This window comes from Onychostruthus taczanowskii, unplaced genomic scaffold (genome assembly GCF_017590055.1).
Source record: "Onychostruthus taczanowskii isolate IOZ18803 unplaced genomic scaffold, ASM1759005v1 scaffold74, whole genome shotgun sequence".
Lineage (NCBI taxonomy): Eukaryota > Metazoa > Chordata > Aves > Passeriformes > Passeridae > Onychostruthus > Onychostruthus taczanowskii.
This window is the reverse complement of record NW_024505229.1, coordinates 775,465-793,064: the sequence shown is the minus strand read 5'-3', so window position 1 is coordinate 793,064 and position 17,600 is coordinate 775,465. Positions and strand designations below refer to the sequence as shown.

Here is a 17,600-nt window from a genome sequence, read left to right as displayed (position 1 = left end):
ACTCCTACAACATCCCACAATTCCTACAAGATCCCACAGTTCCTGCAAGATCCCACAACTGCGGCATCACCCCACGGAGGGCAGCCGGTGTCACACCCAGGGACCCCGCAGCATCCCTGCAGCACCGCTGGGGACATTTGGGAACATCTGGGAGGCAGGAGGGGGCACGGGGTGCTGGGCAGGCTCCGGATCCGGCCCTGCCAGCTGCAGGAACGAGGGTGGCAGATGGAAGAACTGGTTTGGCAAACAGCTCCTTCCTGGGACCTGCCCTGGGCAGCCCGGAGGTGACTCAGCTGGGCGGGGGGGAGGGGATGCAGGGAATTGTCCCTGTCCCAAATCCCTGCTGGCTCTGGCCCCAAAAACCCTACAGACCCCCCCAAAAACCCTACAGATCCTGCAAAAACCTCACCGATCCCCCAAAAACCTCACAGATTCCCCAAAGACCCCACAGATCTGCCAAAGACCTCCCAGATCCCCCAAAAACCTCACAGATCTGCCAAAGACCCCACAGATCCCCCAAAGATCTCACAGATCTGCCAAAGACACCACGAACCCCCCAAAGACCCCCCAGATGCCCCAAAGACCCAACAGATCTCCCAAAGATCCTGTCACCCTGTTTTTTGAAGTTCTTTAAAGCCTTCTGATGTTTACATTCCTGTAATGAACTTTTTAACGCACTTTATGTCAATAATTCCTTGTTTTGCATTCTTTTGTGGAGGAGGAGAAACTTGACGGGCTGCTGGTCTGTCCAGTGTCATTGGAGAGGTGGCACTGTCACTCTCCAATCCACTGCCACCTTTGGAAATCTAGAAATGTTGGAGTCAGAAAATAAACATCTTGCTTTTTTACCATGGAGATGCCGGTGTCCACGCGGTTTTATTTTGTGTCCTAACGCAACAAGACCCCCCCGAAATGTTGGAGTCCCAAATTAAACATCTTGCTTTTTTACCTTGGAGATGCCGGTGTCCACGCGGTTTTATTTTGTGTCCTAACGCAACAAGACCCCCCCAGATCCCCCAAAGATCCCTCAAAGACCCCACAGATCTTCCAAAGACCCCACAAAGACCCCACAGATCCCCCAAAGACTCCACAGATGCCCCAAAGACCCCACAAATCCCCCCGAGCCCAGCCTGGCTCTCCCACCCCCCTGCAATTCTGGGGGTTCTCCCCAGGAATGCTGCACCACAGGAATATCCCAAAGGGTTCCTAGCTGGGTGTCCCCGATCCCAGGGGATTTTAGCAGCTGGATTTGTGGGAAAAGGGAATTTTTTCCCCCCCAGAATTAGTGGGAACAGTTTGTCCCTCGTTTCTTCCCCAGCTCTGCCCCACAGCCTGGGCAGGGCCGGGCAGCTTTGGCTTTATTTGCCCGGCAGGGCTGTGCCAATGTTTGTTCAGGGCCTTGGGATCCCTGCAAGGACACCAGGGACGTTTTCCCTGCTCCGGGGTTTCCTTGCAAAGCTCCTTTTGCGTGGCATTCACACTCTCTGAAATAATCCCCTCACCCAGGGTTTTTCTCCTGGGAAGCTGAGAAGTTTCAGAGAGAAGGAAAACAATTCTTGTCTCATTTGCTTCTCCTGTGTTGTGCTCACATGGGGAATGTGTTTGGGGATAGTTCACCCACAGGTGATTGTTTCATTGGGTTCTGCTGTGAATTAATTTGACTCTTTGGCTGATTGGGGCCAAGCTCTGGAAAGAGTCACGAGTTTTCATTATTGTCTTTTCATCTTCTACTATTATTATTATTAATATTATTATTATTATTACTATTATTATTATTATCAGCAATAGTAATAATAACAATGTTTCTAGATTATAGCATATAACATCATATAGTATATTAATATAGTATATTAATTTATTATATAATGTATTATAATATAGTATTATATTGTTTGTTATTTAATATATAATTATTATTATTTATTAATTTTTTCATTATTATCTTTAAAAAATCTTTTATAATCTTTTACGATTTGTCTGCATCCTTTCTGTATTCTTTAGCAGAGTTTAGCACAGCATTCTTTAATATAAAACAATAAATTAGCCTCCTGAGAACACGGAGCCAGATGCATCACTCCTCCTGCCACGGGGACCCCTGCAAGAACAATCCTTTTGTGCTCAGAATCCCGCAGGGAGAGGGGCTGGAGGGGGCCCGGGATGGGCCAGCTGCTTTTCCTGGAACCCATCCTCCACTGCCCACCCTCCTTCGACCCCAAAAAACCCCACATCCTTCTCCTGTCAAAATAAAAAAAACCAGGAAAAATTGTATCTTTTACAAACCCATCCCATACTCCATGAATTTTCCTTAGGACAATCCAACAGATCAGATGGAAAAAGCCAACCAAAACATTGGAAAACCTCGGGAAAATGCTATTTAGTTCTTTTTTTTTGTTTATTTCTGTGTAAGGAGAGAAAAAAGAAGCACAAAATCATCTGAAAAAAAGAAAAATAGAAATCTTATTAAAAAATCTTTAAAAAAATAGAAATCTTATAAAAATCTTAAATATAAAAAGAAAAATATTTTTCATCTGAAAAAGAAAAATAGAAATATTTTTCTATTCTATTTCTGTTTTTCTGAAATAGAAAATTTGAAATATTCTTATAAAATATAGCCAAGAGACTGACAGATGGATAAAATCCTTTATTATCATTATTTATTTTTCGTACCTTTCCATTTATTCCAGAAAAACTTTCTCTCTCTCTCCCTCCCTCTCTCTCTATACATATATAAAAATCATTACTTCTTTCGGAATAAATCCTTAAAATCATTTATTTTAAAACAAACATTTTTTTTTTTTGTACAGCACTAGTTAAATACATTTATTTATTCTCAGTTTTCTGCCAATGAATCGCCCCAGAGAACATTCACAGTTTGGGGATCCATCCTGGCCCCTTCCATCGATTTCTCCTGCTGGAGGATGCTGAGGGTGGAGGAAGGCAATGAGGAAACGTGGAATTTTTTATTATCTCTGCTCAGACACGGCTCGCAGGGATCCAAAATCCAATTTTACACCATTTGAGTGTCCAGATGTACAGCACAGCTGGAAATCAGGTGGAAAAACCCAAACAAAATATTGGAAAACCTCGGGGAAAATGCTCCTTAATTCCATTTTTTTTCATCTTGTGTTTAAGGAAGAAGGGAAAAAAAAAACCCATTTGTTTTGTCCTGAATCTCCAAAACCCAAAGGAATTTTGTTGTGTGACTTCTCCACATGGATCTGTTGGGCCAGGAAAGGAGGATCCATGTGGGAATGGAGGGATGGGATGGAATTAACTGCTCTGCCCCCAAGTGTTGTTGTTGTTTTCGTTGTCCCAAAGCCTGACCTCGCTCTGCACATTGATTTAATTCTATTCCTTCACCAAACCATCAGCTGGCCAGACAAAAGAATACCAGGAATACACATTTCCTGAGGGCACAGCCAAAAATTCCCGCTTTCTGCTAAGAAAAAAAAAGAAAAAAGGGAAAAAATTCCAAGAAAAAGGAGTGCAAGACAAAGCAACGACTTCCTTTGGCCTGCCAGGAGCAGCGGCTGCTCCAGGACGTGGTGGATGGGAGAATCCATGAAATGAGGGGGAAAAAATGCTGGAAAACCACAGAAATTCCCAACATTTTCATGAAAATTCCAATTGGCACTCCAAAACCTGGGAAATCCTGCCCAGGGATGGGGTTTGTATGGATGGGGCATCCAGGGGGTTTCTCTCCCCCTAAATCCAGCCTAAAAGGGCTGGAATGTTATGCCAAGGTTGGAAAAGTGGGATTTAATTCCAGGATTTAATCCCTGCCAGCCTCCAGCCCCGTTTTTGGGTTTGGGTTTGTTTTTTTCCCCCTAGCTGTGGAGATCAGAGCGTGGCACCAAATATTTACACTCCAAGTGGGAATCAAATATCCATGAAATGCCTGGGATAAAAGGGGTTATCTGGAATTGGGGCTGCTGGGAGCTGATCAGTAAAGGGGGGATTGGAACCCTCTGGAATTCTGTGGAATGACGTCAAGTTGGGGGGTTCTGGGCATGATTCCAGAGGGGAAAAATCCAAAAAAATCTGGCAAAAAATTCCTTGGGAAAGCTGGAATTCTAAAGAAAGGAATGTTCCACTCCATAAAAAAAGTTTAGGAGGGAAGAAATTCCTGTTTTTCCTGGGTTTTGGGTGTTGCCAAATGTTGGGAATTCTCTCCTGAGGTGGAAACCCTAACCCTAACCCCCCACCCTTTTGGGGGGATTTCTAGGGAAAAAGGGAAAGGCTGTGCAAGGATAAACAGGAGCCTGCAGGGCTTTTCCTGATCCTGGGAATGCTGTCCTGGCTCTGCGGGATTCTCCCAGCAGTTTTCCTTGCCCTTCAGCAGGAATATTGGATCTGGATCTGAGTATCCCCCGTGGGAATGTGGCATGGCTCAGCTGGGCACCAGCGCCCCTGGAAGTTCATTCCCACTCTCGGGGTGTGGGAATGGGAAAAACGAGCAGGAAAACTGAGCAAAGAGAGGTCAGGGGTATCCTGGGTGGTGCAGGGAGGGTTCCTGCCCTGATCCAGGCTCTGCTCCCCTGGGAACACCAGGATTCCTCAACCCCAGGCACCTGAAGGAGCCTGCTGAGATCCTGACAGGAGCCCTGGGAAGGGCAGCTCTGGTGCCAAGGAAATTCCTCTGTGGGAGGAAAGATGGCACTGGGAGAGCTCAGCCCGGCTCCAGCTGCAGGAGGGAACCATGAAAAGAGGGAACCAGGAAAAGAGGGAACCAGGAGGGACCAGGGAAAAATGGAATTGGGAGAGACCAGGAAAAGAAGGAATCAGGAGGGACCAGGAAAAAATGGAATTGGGAGAGACCAGGAAAAAAGGGAATCAGGAGAGACCAGGAAAAGAAGGAACCAGGAGAGACAAGGAAAAGAGGGAATCAGGAGGGAACAAGAAAAAAGGGAATAAGGATGGACCAGGAAAAGAAGGAACCAGGAGAGACAAGGAAAAGAGGGAATCAGGAGGGAACAAGGAAAAAGGGAGTCAGGAGACACAAGGGAAACACGGCCCCGAATGCGTCACTGGGGGCTGGGGGCTGTCCCCGCTCTTCCCCATCCCCTGGAATCAATTAGGGAACAATTCGGGCTGGAAATACCGGGAAGGGAACAGAGCAGGGATGGGCAAACCTCAAACAATGCAGACGTCTGGAGACTCGTCTGGGACAGAGCTCTGGTGGCACCGGGGAGCTCCCGGTGAGCTCCGGGCGCCGGCACCGGCAGGAGCCGCCCCGGGGAGCTCCAGGCTCGCCTCATTTTCCCTCCCACTGAGCATTTTCCAAGGATTGCTGGAGGAATCACTCCCTGCTCCAGGAGGGAACAGCCCCACGGAGAGCTGGAGCCCGGAGAAAAGTGCCAGTCCCGGTGCCAGTCCCGGGTTCCAGTCCCAGTGCCAGATGCCAGTCCTGGTCCCAGGTGCCAGTCCCAGCTCCAGGAGTCCGTGCCACATCCAGAGGGAGCTGATCCCCCAGGAAAGCCAAGCCCACGGCGTGGGCATGGCAGAGCAGAGGGGCTCCGTGCCCTGCTCACACCCTGCCAGGCTGTGGGGCAGAGCTGCGGCAGGGATGGATTTATCCCCGAAGTGTCTGGAGAGGGAAAACGCCCCTGGGGCAGCAGCAAAGCTCTGTGAGCACCGATCCTGCCCAGCCTGGGCACGGCCGAGGGGTTTGAGGGGCCGAGGGGTTTGAGGGGCCGAGGGGTTTGAGGGGCCGAGGGGTTTGAGGGGCCGAGGGGTTTGAGGGGCTCTGCGCTGCTCCCCGGGGCTGTTTCTGGTGCCCACAGCCGAGCCGGGGGATGGTTGGCACCTCTCCCCCTTCCCTGCGGGCACAGGCGGGCATGAGCAGCGCTGTGGGACCGGGCTGTGCCACAGGGGGGGCTCAGAGCTGCGACAGAGGGGGACATGAGCCCTGAGAGCCCCCCGGGATCCCTCCTGCTCCGTGGGCTCTGTGCGGATGGGAATGGGGCTGCTCCATCCCCCCGTGCCTGGGAGGGGCCGGTCCCGCTGGGCACAGCCTGCCAGGGGAGCTGCAGCCGTGCCAGGCCCTGCCCGGGCTCGGGACAGCCCAGCTTGGGAAAGGGACTGGGAGAGGCTGGGGGGAGCAGGGACAGCGCAGTTCGGGAGCAGGGATATCCCAGTTTGGGAGCAGGGATAGCCCAGTTTGGGAGCAGGGATATCCCAGTTTGGGAGCAGGGACAGCCCAGTTTGGGAGCAGGGATATCCCAGTTTGGGAGCAGGGACAGCCCAGTTTGGGAGCAGGGACAGCCCAGTTTGGGAGCAGGGATATCCCAGTTCGGGAGCAGGGATAGCCCAGTTTGGGAAAGGGACAGCCCAGTTCGGGAGTAGGGATATCCCAGTTTGGGAGCAGGGATTGGGAGAGGCTGAGGGAAGCAAGGGGGAATTCTGGCTGCTCCACCCTCAGCTGGATTCGGGTACCAAAACAGGGAGGGGAAAGGGGGTTCTGCAGGCAGAGGTGAAATACTGGGGGGCTGCTCTGGTTCCTGTGCCCAGATGTGCCCCAGATGTGCTCCAGGTGCTCCCAGTGCCAGGCCAGGCTGTGCCCAGCAGTCCTAACGTGGTCTCCCAAAAAACCAGGGGGTGCAGGGCAGTTTGTCTGAGCAAAGGGGTATTTCCAGCAACTCCTGCCTGGGTCAAACCCCCCAAATTCCCACCCTGAACCTCCAAATCCCCCAGATCCCCACCCTGAACCTCCAAACCCCACAAATCCCCAACCCTGAGCCCCCAAACCCCACAAATCCCCCCCTGATCCTCCCGAGCAGCACAGGCTCCTCCCTGGAGCTCCTCTCGGAGGGGACAACACCAAGACAAGGGGGGGACAAGGCCACAGGAGGGCAGCTCCCGGGGTTTGGGTCCTGCTGGAGCCGGGAATTCTGCCGAGGGTCGGGTGGGAGCCGCTCCTTTCTCAGCGCTTCCATCGCCATGGCAACCAGGGCAACGCCAGATCCCGATTTAAAATATGCTCTGCCTCCTGTTCTTGCCGCGGGCTGCGGAGGGGACACAGACACAGGGCTCAGGGGGGCACGGGGGGCTCCGCAGGGGATTCCGAGCCTGCGGCATTCCCAGAGGAGCCGGCTGTGCCTCAGGAGATGTGCCCACAAAGATGCCCGGGGTGATTTGTGACTGAAGAGGCGGCAGGGAGCAGGTGTGGGTTTGTCCTGCCCAGAGCTGCGGCAGATCCCGGCCCTGGGCAGCCCTACCTGAGTGCTGGAAGGCTGAGCCTCGCTGGCCGGGGTCCTTCTGGAGCTGGATCTCCTTCAGGGAGAAGATGGAGGCAGCTGGGCAGAGGGGGCAGGGGGAGAGGGGTCAGTGCTGCCCCAGGGGGGCACCTCCACGGAGCTCCTCGGTCAGCGTCCACCCCATCTCAGCCCACCCAAATTATTATTATTATTGTCATTATTTTCATCATCATTATTATTTCCATAATTATCATTATTATTATCATTATAATTATCATTATTACCATTATCATTATGTTATTTTTTGTTATTATCACTAATTGTATTATTATTACTATTAATATTATTATTTTAAATTATTAGTTATTATTCATTATTATTCATTATTATTGTAATTATTATTTTTAATTATTATTATTAACATTATCGTTAATGTTTTAAATTATTATTATTAGTATCATTGCTATTATTTGTTATTACAGTTATTGTCATTAATTGTATTATTATTTCAATTACTATTAATATTATTATTAGTTATTATTTGTTATTATAGTTATTATCATTAATTGTATAATAATGACTATTACTATTATTATTAGCTATTAGTTATTAGAATTAATTTTAAATATTTATTATTATTATTGCTATTATTATTGTTATTATTATTATTATTATTATTATTATTATTATTCCTCCTCCTCGCTCCCACAGCCATCAGCTCCTGCCCACCCTGCTGCAGAGGCTCCTCTGAGGGGCAGGGGGTGCTGGGGGTCCCTCTGGAGCCCTTGGGGGGCAGCAGCACTTACTGTCAGGCAGGAGGTGCACGCGCTCGCCCAGGCTCCTGAAGTAGGGGTGCTGCAGGGCTGCCTCGGCTGAGATCCGGCCCTTGGCTCTGTACTGCACAGAGCCCCGAGAAAAGCCATCAAAACTCATCTACACCACACATCTGGGCACCCCTGCACGTTTATATCACACATCTGGGCACCCCTGCACGTTTATATCACACATCTGGGCACCCCTGCACGTTTATATCACACATCTGGGCACCTCTGCCCATCCAGCAGTGCCACCCACCCACCCTGTGGCCCTGCCGTGCTCCAAGTGCCCCTTCCCTTCCCTTCCCTTCCCTTCCCTTCCCTTCCCTTCCCACCACTCACCAGGAGCAGATTTGTCAGCAGGTCAACACCTTCCGAGTCCAGCCTGGGAGAGAGGGGAAATAAAACCAAAACTGCACCAAGGTTGCACCAAGGAGGCTGCAATGACCACAGGGAGGGACGAGTGGCACTGCAGCCTCGAGCCCCACGAGGAGAAAACGAGCCTGGGCTGCCCGGGCTGCCCTTCACACCCCTCAAACCCCCCAATCTTTGTCTGCCCCTGCTCCTGGGGTACCTTGGGGCGTGATTCAGCAGTGGCTGGGCTCGGTACTGGCTGAAGTTGTAAGCCTTGAACTCCTCGTTGGACGTTATCCCAGGCCAGGTGTCCTCGGTGGGGGTTCCTGTGGGGGCAGAGGGGACCTGCCATGGGCACTGGGTGCGATGGAAACCTTCAGAGTGTCCCCGAGAGAGGGCACGGGTGTCCCCAGGGGCTGGCAGTGCCAGCAGGGAGCCTCTCACCCTTACACCTGTGCCAGCCTGGAGGGGGCTGCAGGCAGCTTCTGTCCATGCCAGCTGACCCCTGCCCACCCTGTCCATGCCAGCTGACCCCTGCCCACCCTGTCCATGCCAGCTGACCCCTGCCCACCCTGTCCATGCCAGCTGACCCCTGCCCACCCCAGCCATGCGTGCCCACCTCTGCCCATGTCAGCCCATCCCTGCCTGTTCCATCCCACCCCTTCTGACCCCATCCCACCCCTTGTCATTCCTGCCCGTCCCATTCCATCCTCATTCATTCCTGCAACCCCAGTCCACCCCATTTCACCCCTCCTTCCCACTGCATCCCACCCAACCCTAACCTCATCCCACCCTATCCCTGTTCATTCCATCCCATCCCTGCTCCCTTCTTCACACCTCATCCCATCCCATCCCATCCCACAGGCAGTGCCGGTGCCGTTCCCGGTGCGGTTCCCGGTGCCGCGGGCAGGCAGTGCCGGTGCCGTTCCCGGTGCGGTTCCCGGTGCCGCGGGCAGGCAGTGCCGGTGCCGTTCCCGGAGCCGCGGGCAGGCAGTGCCGGTGCGGTTCCCGGTGCGGTTCCCGGTGCCGCGGGCAGGCAGTGCCCTCGCGCGGGGACGCGGGCTCAGCGCACGGCGCTCACCCAGCAGGCGGAAGATGAGGTGCAGCTCTTCCTTCACCGTGGAGCCGGGGAACATCGGCCGGCCCGTCACCATCTCGTAGTGGATGCAGCCGACCCCCCTGAAGCGCCGGGGACACCCCGGGGTCAGGGGGGACAAACCCGCGGGTGGCGCCGGTGGAGCGGGATCGGCTCCTGGAGTGGATCCGCTCCCACCGGGGTGGGGATGGCACGGACCGGACCCCGAGTACCAGGGGAAGGGGAAAACAGCTCTGGGAAAGCCCAGGGACATGGGTACAGGGAAATCTGCACTGGGAGAGCTCTGGGGACAGGGAAAACAGCTCTGGGAGAGCTCTGGGGACGGGGAAATCTGCTCTGGGAGAGCCGGGGGACATGGGGACAGGGAAAACAGCTCTGGGAGAGCCCTGGGGACACGGGGACAGGGAAATCTGCACTGGGAGAGCCCTGGGGACACGGGGACAGGGAAAACAGCTCTGGGAGAGCCCTGGGGACACGGGGACAGGGAAGTCTGCTCTGGGAGAGCCCAGGGACATGGGGACAGGGAAATCTGCACTGGGAGAGCTGGGGGACATGGGGACAGGGAAAACAGCTCTGGGAGAGCCCAGGGACATGGGGACAGGGAAATCTGCTCTGGGAGAGCCCTGGAGACACGGGGACAGGGAAAACAGCTCTGGGAGAGCCTGGGGACATGGGGACAGGGAAATCTGCACTGGGAGAGCCCAGGGACATGGGGACAGGGAAATCTGCACTGGGAGAGCTGGGGGACATGGGGACAGGGAAAACAGCTCTGGGAGAGCCCAGGGACATGGGGACAGGGAAATCTGCTCTGGGAGAGCTCTGGGGACACGGGGACAGGGAAATCTGCTCTGGGAGAGCCTGGGGACACGGGGACAGGGAAATCTGCACTGGGAGAGGCCTGGGGACAGGGAAATCTGCACTGGGAGACCCCCAAACCCTCTGGTGTAAAAAGCATCAGGGGACAAGAACAGCTCTGGAAGAGCCCCCAAACTCTGGTCTTAACAGCCCCACAGAAAACTGCTTTGAGGAGCGCCAAGAACAGGGAAATCTGCACTGGGAAAGCCCCAAACCCTCTGGTGTAAAAAGCCTCAGGGGACAGGGAAAACTGTTCTGGGAGAGCTCTGGGGACAGGGAAATCTGCACTGGGAGAGCCCCGGGGACAGGGAAATCTGCCCTGGGAGAGCCCCAAACCCTCTGGTGTAAAAAGCCTCAGGGGACAGGGAAAACTGTTCTGGGAGAGCTCTGGGGGTGGGGAAAACAGCCCTGGGAGAGCCCCCCAGGCTCCGTGGTACCCAGCACGGTGAGGATGAGGATGGAAATGCCCGACCCCTCCTGGAGAGCCCGGGGAGCTCGCGGGGAGCTCGGTGCCTCACCACATGTCGATGGGCGTGGAGTACTCGGTGGATCCCAGCAGGACGTCGGGGGGCCGGTACCAGAGCGTCACCACCTCGTTGGAGTAGGTTTTTGTGGGGACAGACTTGGCCCTGGCTAATCCTGAGGTCAGGAGGGACACACATCAAGGAGCTGCCCCTTTTTTCCCAATCCTGCATCTCCCCTGGAGGGCTTCACCTACCAAAATCAGCCAGCTTGAGCTCCCCTCGCTCGTTGATGAGCAGGTTCTGGGGTTTGAGGTCTCGGTGTAGGATTTTCCTGCCGTGGCAATAAGCCAGGCCACGGAGCAGCTGGAACATGAAGATCTGCAGGGAGGAGGAGGAGGATTTAAGAGGAAGGTGCATTTAGGACTAAAACTCATCCTGCCTTGAGGAATCTGGATGTTGTGGGCAGGAAAGACCCCTCGGAGCCGTGCTGTGGGAAGTGTCACGGAATGGGACGAGCGAAGTGTGCACGTGCAGTGATTTTATTTGGGGTGGAAACGCTGGGGGAGCCTCAGGAAGGGCAAAGGGAGCAAGAACTGAAGGGTGAAGGAACCTCCAGCCTCCCCCAGCCCCACAACTCCCCCCCCCAGGACGAGGGACAGGGGAGGGGTCCCTCCACGCCCCTCACCTTCACGTTGTGCACACTCATCAGGTTCCCGCAGTTCTCCAGGTACTGCTTGAGGTCGTTGTCCTGCAGCGGGAAGGACACGTCAGTCTGTCCTTCCCTCGTCCCCCCAGCCCCCAGAGGAGCCCCCAGACCCACCAGGTACTCGAAGACGAGGGTGAGGCAGCGCTCGGTGTGGATGATGTCGTGCAGGGTGACGATGTTGGCGTGCTTGAGGTTCTTCAGCAGCGACACTGCGGGGACAGCGGCGTTGGGGCAGCAGGACCCGGGGCTGGGCACGGGCACAGCCACCCCAAACCCTCCTGGGAGCCTGGGGGAGGCCCCTCCCGGCCTCACCTTCCCGGATGGCCGTGCACGGAGCGCCCTCCTCGTGCTCCAGGCGGATTTCCTTCAGCGCCACCAGGTTCTCCGTCAGCTTGCTGCGGCCCTTGAACACCGTGGCGTAGGTGCCCTGGCGGGGGACAGGGGACAGGGGACATTTCCCAGGGTGGCACAGCACTGGTGTCCCCAAAACATTTGGAGGAAGGACCATTTGAGGTGACAGCAGCAGGGCTGAGCTCCACGAGAAAGACTCGCTCTGAAAATTTCTGGATATTGAAGATTTTTGCCCTTTGTGCTTCGAGCTGCCCTTTGAGTTTCATTGAATTCCTTACAGGGGTGTCACAGACTACTCACCTCTCCCAGTTTGTCCAGTTTAATGTAGGTTTCCAGCTTCCCAAAGCCAATATCTGACTGTGAGAGAGAAAGGAAAACATCACTGGGGAGGAGGGAGCCTCACCCAGGGATGGCTTCACCTCCAGAAGGGTTTCCAGGGACACTGGGCAGTGACAATTAGGATTTTTACTCTATTTACTGCCCAAACCCTCTGTGTATCCCGAGAAAAGCTGTCCTGAGCAGGGGAGTGAAGGTGCTGGAACCCTAGTTGCTGCACAACCCTCAGAGCCACATTCCTTATTCATGAGGGGCTCATGAATATTAATGACACATCGCCCTGGCTTTGTTTTATTGATCAGACAGCACAGGCAGGTAAATTCCAGCTCTCCTTCCCCCTTCCCTCCTCCTGAAAGGGCACCTTGGGTCCCAAAATGCCTCCTGGGGCCTGGCTGAGATACCTGGGCACCTCTGGGCACACCTGGTGTCTGCACACGGAGATTTTTCTCCTGTTTTGTTGTACACAGAGTTTTTACTCCTATTTCTGCTGCTGCAGCAAAGGAAGGGAAATGCCACCACTGGAGCCAAGGCTGATTCATTATTTATCCACATTTGCATTTCGGCTGAGCTGCAGGAGGGTTTCCCTCTCCTGCTTTGGGAAGGAGCCAGGCTGAGAGGGCAGCCAGGTGTGCACAGGGGAGGGAGAAGGTGGGAATGGCCCAGCAGGTGCACGGGAAGGGATGCAGATCTCAGAACCGTGGGATCACTGAGGCTGGAAAATCCCGGTGGGACCATCGAGTCCCAGCTCTGCCCGACCCCCACCCTGAACACTCAGTGCCACCTCCAGGGATGGGCACTCCAAACCCCCCTGGGCAGCCCCTTCCAGCCCTTTCCATGAGGAATTCCTGCTGATGTCCAACCCGAGCCTCCCCAGCCCAGCCTGAGGCCGTTCCCTCTCCTCCTGTCCCTGTTCCCTGGGATGAGATCCCAAATCCCCCCCGGCTGTCGCCTCCTGGCAGGGAGTTGTGCAGAGCCACAAATTCCCCCTGAGCCTCCTTTGCTCCAGGCTGAGCCCCTTCCCAGCTCCCTCAGGACTCTCCAAACCCTTCCCAGCTCCCTCAGGATTCTCCAAACCCTTCCCAGCTCCCTCAGAACTGTCCAAACCCTTCCCAGCTCCCTCAGGACTCTCCAAACCCTTCCCAGCTCCCTCAGGACTGTCCAAACCCTTCCCAGCTCCCTCAGGATTCTCCAAACCCTTCCCAGCTCCCTCAGGATTTTCCAAACCCTTCCCAGCTCCCTCAGCTGCTCCCGGCGCTGCTGGGGCTGTGCAGGGAGGGCTGGGAAGGGGCAGGGACACGAGGGGACCTCAGTGGCACCTGGAGGAGCTGGCACAGCGGGACACACGGGGGATGCCGTGCCTGGCACTGCCCCCTCTGCTCGGTGCCACTTACGAGGGAGGCCCGGCGGGACATCCTGCTCAGGGGCTTGGGCAGCTCCAGGCTCTCCATCTGCAGCTTCTGCAGGAACTCGGGGGGCAGCCGGATGTCCATGGGCAGCGAGAGGCGCTTGCTGACATCCTGCAGGGAGGGGACAGAGCACAGGGCGCTGACACGAGGACTTTCGGGGGGAAGAGAGCAGGCAGTGCCATGTCGGCATGATATTTCTGGGAATGTTGCAGTGTGATTTCATGGTTTACCCCAGAACCCCGGGTTTCTCCTCTGAAGTTTCCCTCCCAGGTGTGTCAATCACCTCTCCTCTCCCCACCCTGACCCCTGCCAAACACTGTCTGTCAATCCTGGAATTCCAGAAGGGAATTGGGCAGATTCCAAAGATGCCCCCCAGGGGATCCAGGTGTCCTTTGTCCCCGAGCCCTCCTCTCCCACCTGGCTGGTGGCTCCCTATCCCTTCCCTCTCCCCCAGGTAAAAGGGCAAGGACACCACGTGCCCGGGCAGTTCTGTTGGGAGGAGTTGCTGGATTCAGATGCCTGTGGCCCAAAATAAAAACTCTGGATTGAAACCCTCCATCAGAACCGAGTCCTTCCTCCACCATCGCCCTAAAGCTTCCCCGGCACAGGGAGCCTGAGGAGCGACCCTGGACCAGAGGAAGCTCCATCCCGGAGCTCTGGCACGCCTGGGCTTGTCTCCACACTTCCAGCTGTGACCCACAGCTAGCCAAAGTGTCTCTGGGGTGAAACACCACGGCTGCCACTGTTTGGTTCAGCAGCAGGGGACAGACAAGCCAAGGCACGCCCTGTCCCCAATACTGGTAACACCAACATGGAAAAATCCTCTTTGCCCAGGATTCTTCTCCTGGGAAGCTGAGAAGCCTCAGAGAAAAATGTAAATAATAATTGTCCGATTTGCTTCTCCTGTTTTGCTGCTTTGGAATGTGGCAGGTGCGCGTTTGGTTCCACGTGAATTGTTTTTACTTAATGACCAATCAAAGCCAGCCGTGTTGGACTCGCTGGTCAGCCACGGGTTTTTATTATTCATTTTTTTCTAGCCTTCTGATGTATCTTTTCTCTATAGTTTAGTATAGTTCTAGTATATAATTTCATCTAATATAATGTGAAGTCATATAATATAATGTAATGTCATATGATATAATATAATTTCATATAATTTCATAGAATATAATTTCATATAATTTCATATAATTTCATAGAATGTAATGTAATGTAATATGATATAATATACTATGATATAATGTAATAGAATATAATATAATTAATATAATATAGTATCATATAATATCATATAATATCAGCCTTCTAAGAATATGCACTGAGATTCATCTCTTCCCTCGTCCTGGAACCCTCACAACCACCACAGTGCCACTCAAGGGAAGGGGGTGGTGGCACACGGCCAGCGCCCCGCGGGAGTCACAGCATGTCAGGGCCCGTGTGTGACACTGCCACGTCCCAAACCGCAGCCAGCCAGCGGGGAGGTGACACCCCGCTGTCCCCAGGTCCCCCGGCACTTGCCTCCATGGAGCAGCGGCGCTGGCCGTGGTTGCGGTAGCGCACGGCGGCCACCGGCGACCGGCCCTGTCCCTCGGGCGGGGACACCGGGCTGCCGTCAGCTGCCACCTCCCTGCCCAGCTGTGCCAGCTGCAGGTGTCCCTGAGCCAGGTCTGGGGACGAAAGGAAAGCAGAGTGAGCTGCGGGAGGGGTGGCAGGAGCGCCGAGGAGGGAGGGCAGGGCAGGGATGCTCCGGGGATGTGGGAATCTCTTCTTCCTTCTCTATGTCCACAGGGAATTCTGCGTTCTGCTCTGGATTCCTGCGGCGTCAGGAAATGCTGAAATCGCTTTAGTACCAAGAGTCCTGTCCCGTTTTTAACAGGATGATGCCAGGGGCTGCTCCCGAGGAGGCAGCACCAAACTGGGCGTGCTGGGAGCCAGGATGGAGCACTGGGGGAGAAAAGGGTCAAGCAGGACGGAGCAGCCCATCCCTCCCTTTTCCCAGCTTTGCAGCCATGCTCCAAAAACCCCAAAAATCCCCAAAAATCCCTGCAGACGTTCCCCGGAGCGAGGGGAGCAGTGAAAGTCCCCCGGGAGCGCGCCAGGCCGAGCCCTGCCCTGTCCCTGCCCTGTCCCTGCCCTGTCCCTGCCCTGTCCCCGGGGCTCAGGCGACAATCCGGGCTCCGGGGATGATCTCCCGGCTGAGGAGCGGCACGGAGGGAGGCAGGGCTGATTTTCACGGGGCGCTGAGCAGGGCTGGGACCTGGCTGCGCTTTGCTCGGCTGACGGATGAGAGGTGGCAGGCAAGTGACCTGGCAATGCCATGGGTTTGTGCCACGGGCACGGAGCTGGGGGCTGCCCAGCCCTCACCTCCCCCCGTGCCAGGGGGGTTGAGAGGGGCTGAAACGGCGCCAGGGCTTTTGGGCACACAGTACTCCCCGTCCCTCTCCCTCCATCTGTTTTTACAGCAGCAATCAGGAAACGTCCCCTGAGTTAACCACAGGTATGAGAATAATGTGGATTAATTCAACCGGACCGAATCTTTTAAACTTCCTCGTTTGCCGAGCGAATTGCAATCAAGGAAAGCAAAGGACATTTAAGGTCTGACTGGACGGAGCCTGAGTAACGCCCTGGAAATGTAATTTTGGGTGAATTTGTGCTGTTCCCACAGGTGAAACAAAACCAAAGCTGGGTAGAAGGTGCAGCCTGCAAGCCAGCAGCTCTGACTCCAGTGGATCAGAGACAAACTCTTTGTCATATTTGATGTAAAATCAGAGATAAATCCACAACCCGGACACTCCAGTGTGAGAGGAATGGGGGATTTGTCTTTCCAAACAAGCTGTGGGTCTGCTGGTAGATAAAATCAGCACTGAGAAATAAACAGTGGGAAGGATTCCACGGATTGATGAATGGAAAAAGATACTTGCTTTTACAAATAAACTTTAGGTTTGATGATAAATGAAACTGGACATTGAAAGATGAAAGAAACAACGGGGAAAAACCCTAAATTCCATAAGAATTAAAAACTAAAAGGGAGGGTTGTACATTAGAGGGAAATCTCTGGTATCAGGTGTTTTGGGAAGTCTGAACCTCTCAAGTACCTCAGAAATGGGGAAAGAGAGAGGGAAATTGGGATAAAAAGGAGGCTGCATCCTCCAAAAATTGCAGAGACCCCCGGGAATGCCCCACGGCCTCTTCCTTTATTGGAATAAAGTCAAAGCACTCCTCTGTCTCTTCTTTGGACATACATCTCTGATCTTTGTGGATGAATTTCCCTAACAAGTGGATGTTTCCTAACAAAATAATGAGGAAAGGAGGTAAAAATTCACAGAAAGCTGGCAGAGGTGAGGATGTGCCAGCCCAGCCCTCCCTGCCCTGCCCTGCCACCGGGAGATTCCCAATCCCAAAGGGCTGGAGCTGCCCCCGGGGCAGGGAGCTCAGGGTGGAGCTGTGAGCTGGCAGGACCTTGCAGGGAGCTCAGCGTGGAGCTGTGAGTGTGCAGGACCTTGCAGGGAGCTCAGGGTGGAGAGGGGTCTGGGCTGCCCTGGGGCAGGGATGTGCCAGCCCAGCCCTCCCTCCCCTGCCCTGCCACCGGGAGATTCCCAATCCCAAAGGGCTGGAGCTGCCCCCGGGGCAGGGAGCTCAGGGTGGAGCTGTGAGCTGGCAGGACCTTGCAGGGAGCTCAGCGTGGAGCTGTGAGTGTGCAGGACCTTGCAGGGAGCTCAGGGTGGAGCTGTGAGCTGGCAGGACCTTGCAGGACCTTGCAGGGAGCTCAGGGTGGAGCTGTGAGCTGGCAGGACCTTGCAGGGAGCTCAGGGTGGAGCTCTGAGCTTGCAGGACCTTGCAGGGAGCTCAGGGTGGAGCTGTGAGCTGGCAGGATCTCGCAGGACCTTGCAGGGAGCTCAGTCTGGAGCTGTGAGCTGGCAGGACCTTGCAGGGAGCTCAGGGTGGAGCTGTGAGCTGGCAGGACCTTGCAGGGAGCTCAGGGTGGAGCTGGGGGCGGGCACGACCTTGCAGGGAGCTCGGG

The 17,600-nt window shown here is 54.5% G+C and overlaps 1 protein-coding gene across 2 annotated transcripts in view; it reads right to left on the bottom strand.

Annotated features, from left to right (window-relative positions):
• Positions 1-6,747: 6,747 nt before the first annotated feature.
• The window catches only part of CDK18 (cyclin dependent kinase 18), a 34,663-nt gene continuing 23,810 nt past the window's right edge, over positions 6,748-17,600 (bottom strand). Inside the window, exons 3-16 of one of the 2 annotated variants that reach the window (XM_041422638.1) lie at positions 15,098-15,246; positions 13,565-13,690; positions 12,138-12,194; positions 11,799-11,913; positions 11,601-11,695; positions 11,466-11,528; positions 11,035-11,158; positions 10,835-10,955; positions 9,447-9,544; positions 8,586-8,691; positions 8,354-8,396; positions 8,003-8,093; positions 7,218-7,295; positions 6,748-7,004 (exon numbers count right to left, since the gene is read on the bottom strand). In XM_041422638.1, the coding sequence (XP_041278572.1) occupies positions 6,970-7,004; positions 7,218-7,295; positions 8,003-8,093; positions 8,354-8,396; positions 8,586-8,691; positions 9,447-9,544; positions 10,835-10,955; positions 11,035-11,158; positions 11,466-11,528; positions 11,601-11,695; positions 11,799-11,913; positions 12,138-12,194; positions 13,565-13,690; positions 15,098-15,246 (1,301 nt within the window). In that variant the 3' untranslated portion in view covers positions 6,748-6,969. Of the gene's footprint in view, positions 7,005-7,217; positions 7,296-8,002; positions 8,153-8,353; positions 8,397-8,585; positions 8,692-9,446; positions 9,545-10,834; positions 10,956-11,034; positions 11,159-11,465; positions 11,529-11,600; positions 11,696-11,798; positions 11,914-12,137; positions 12,195-13,564; positions 13,691-15,097; positions 15,247-17,600 lie in introns of those variants that run through there. The other variant, XM_041422639.1, reaches the window with a different exon arrangement.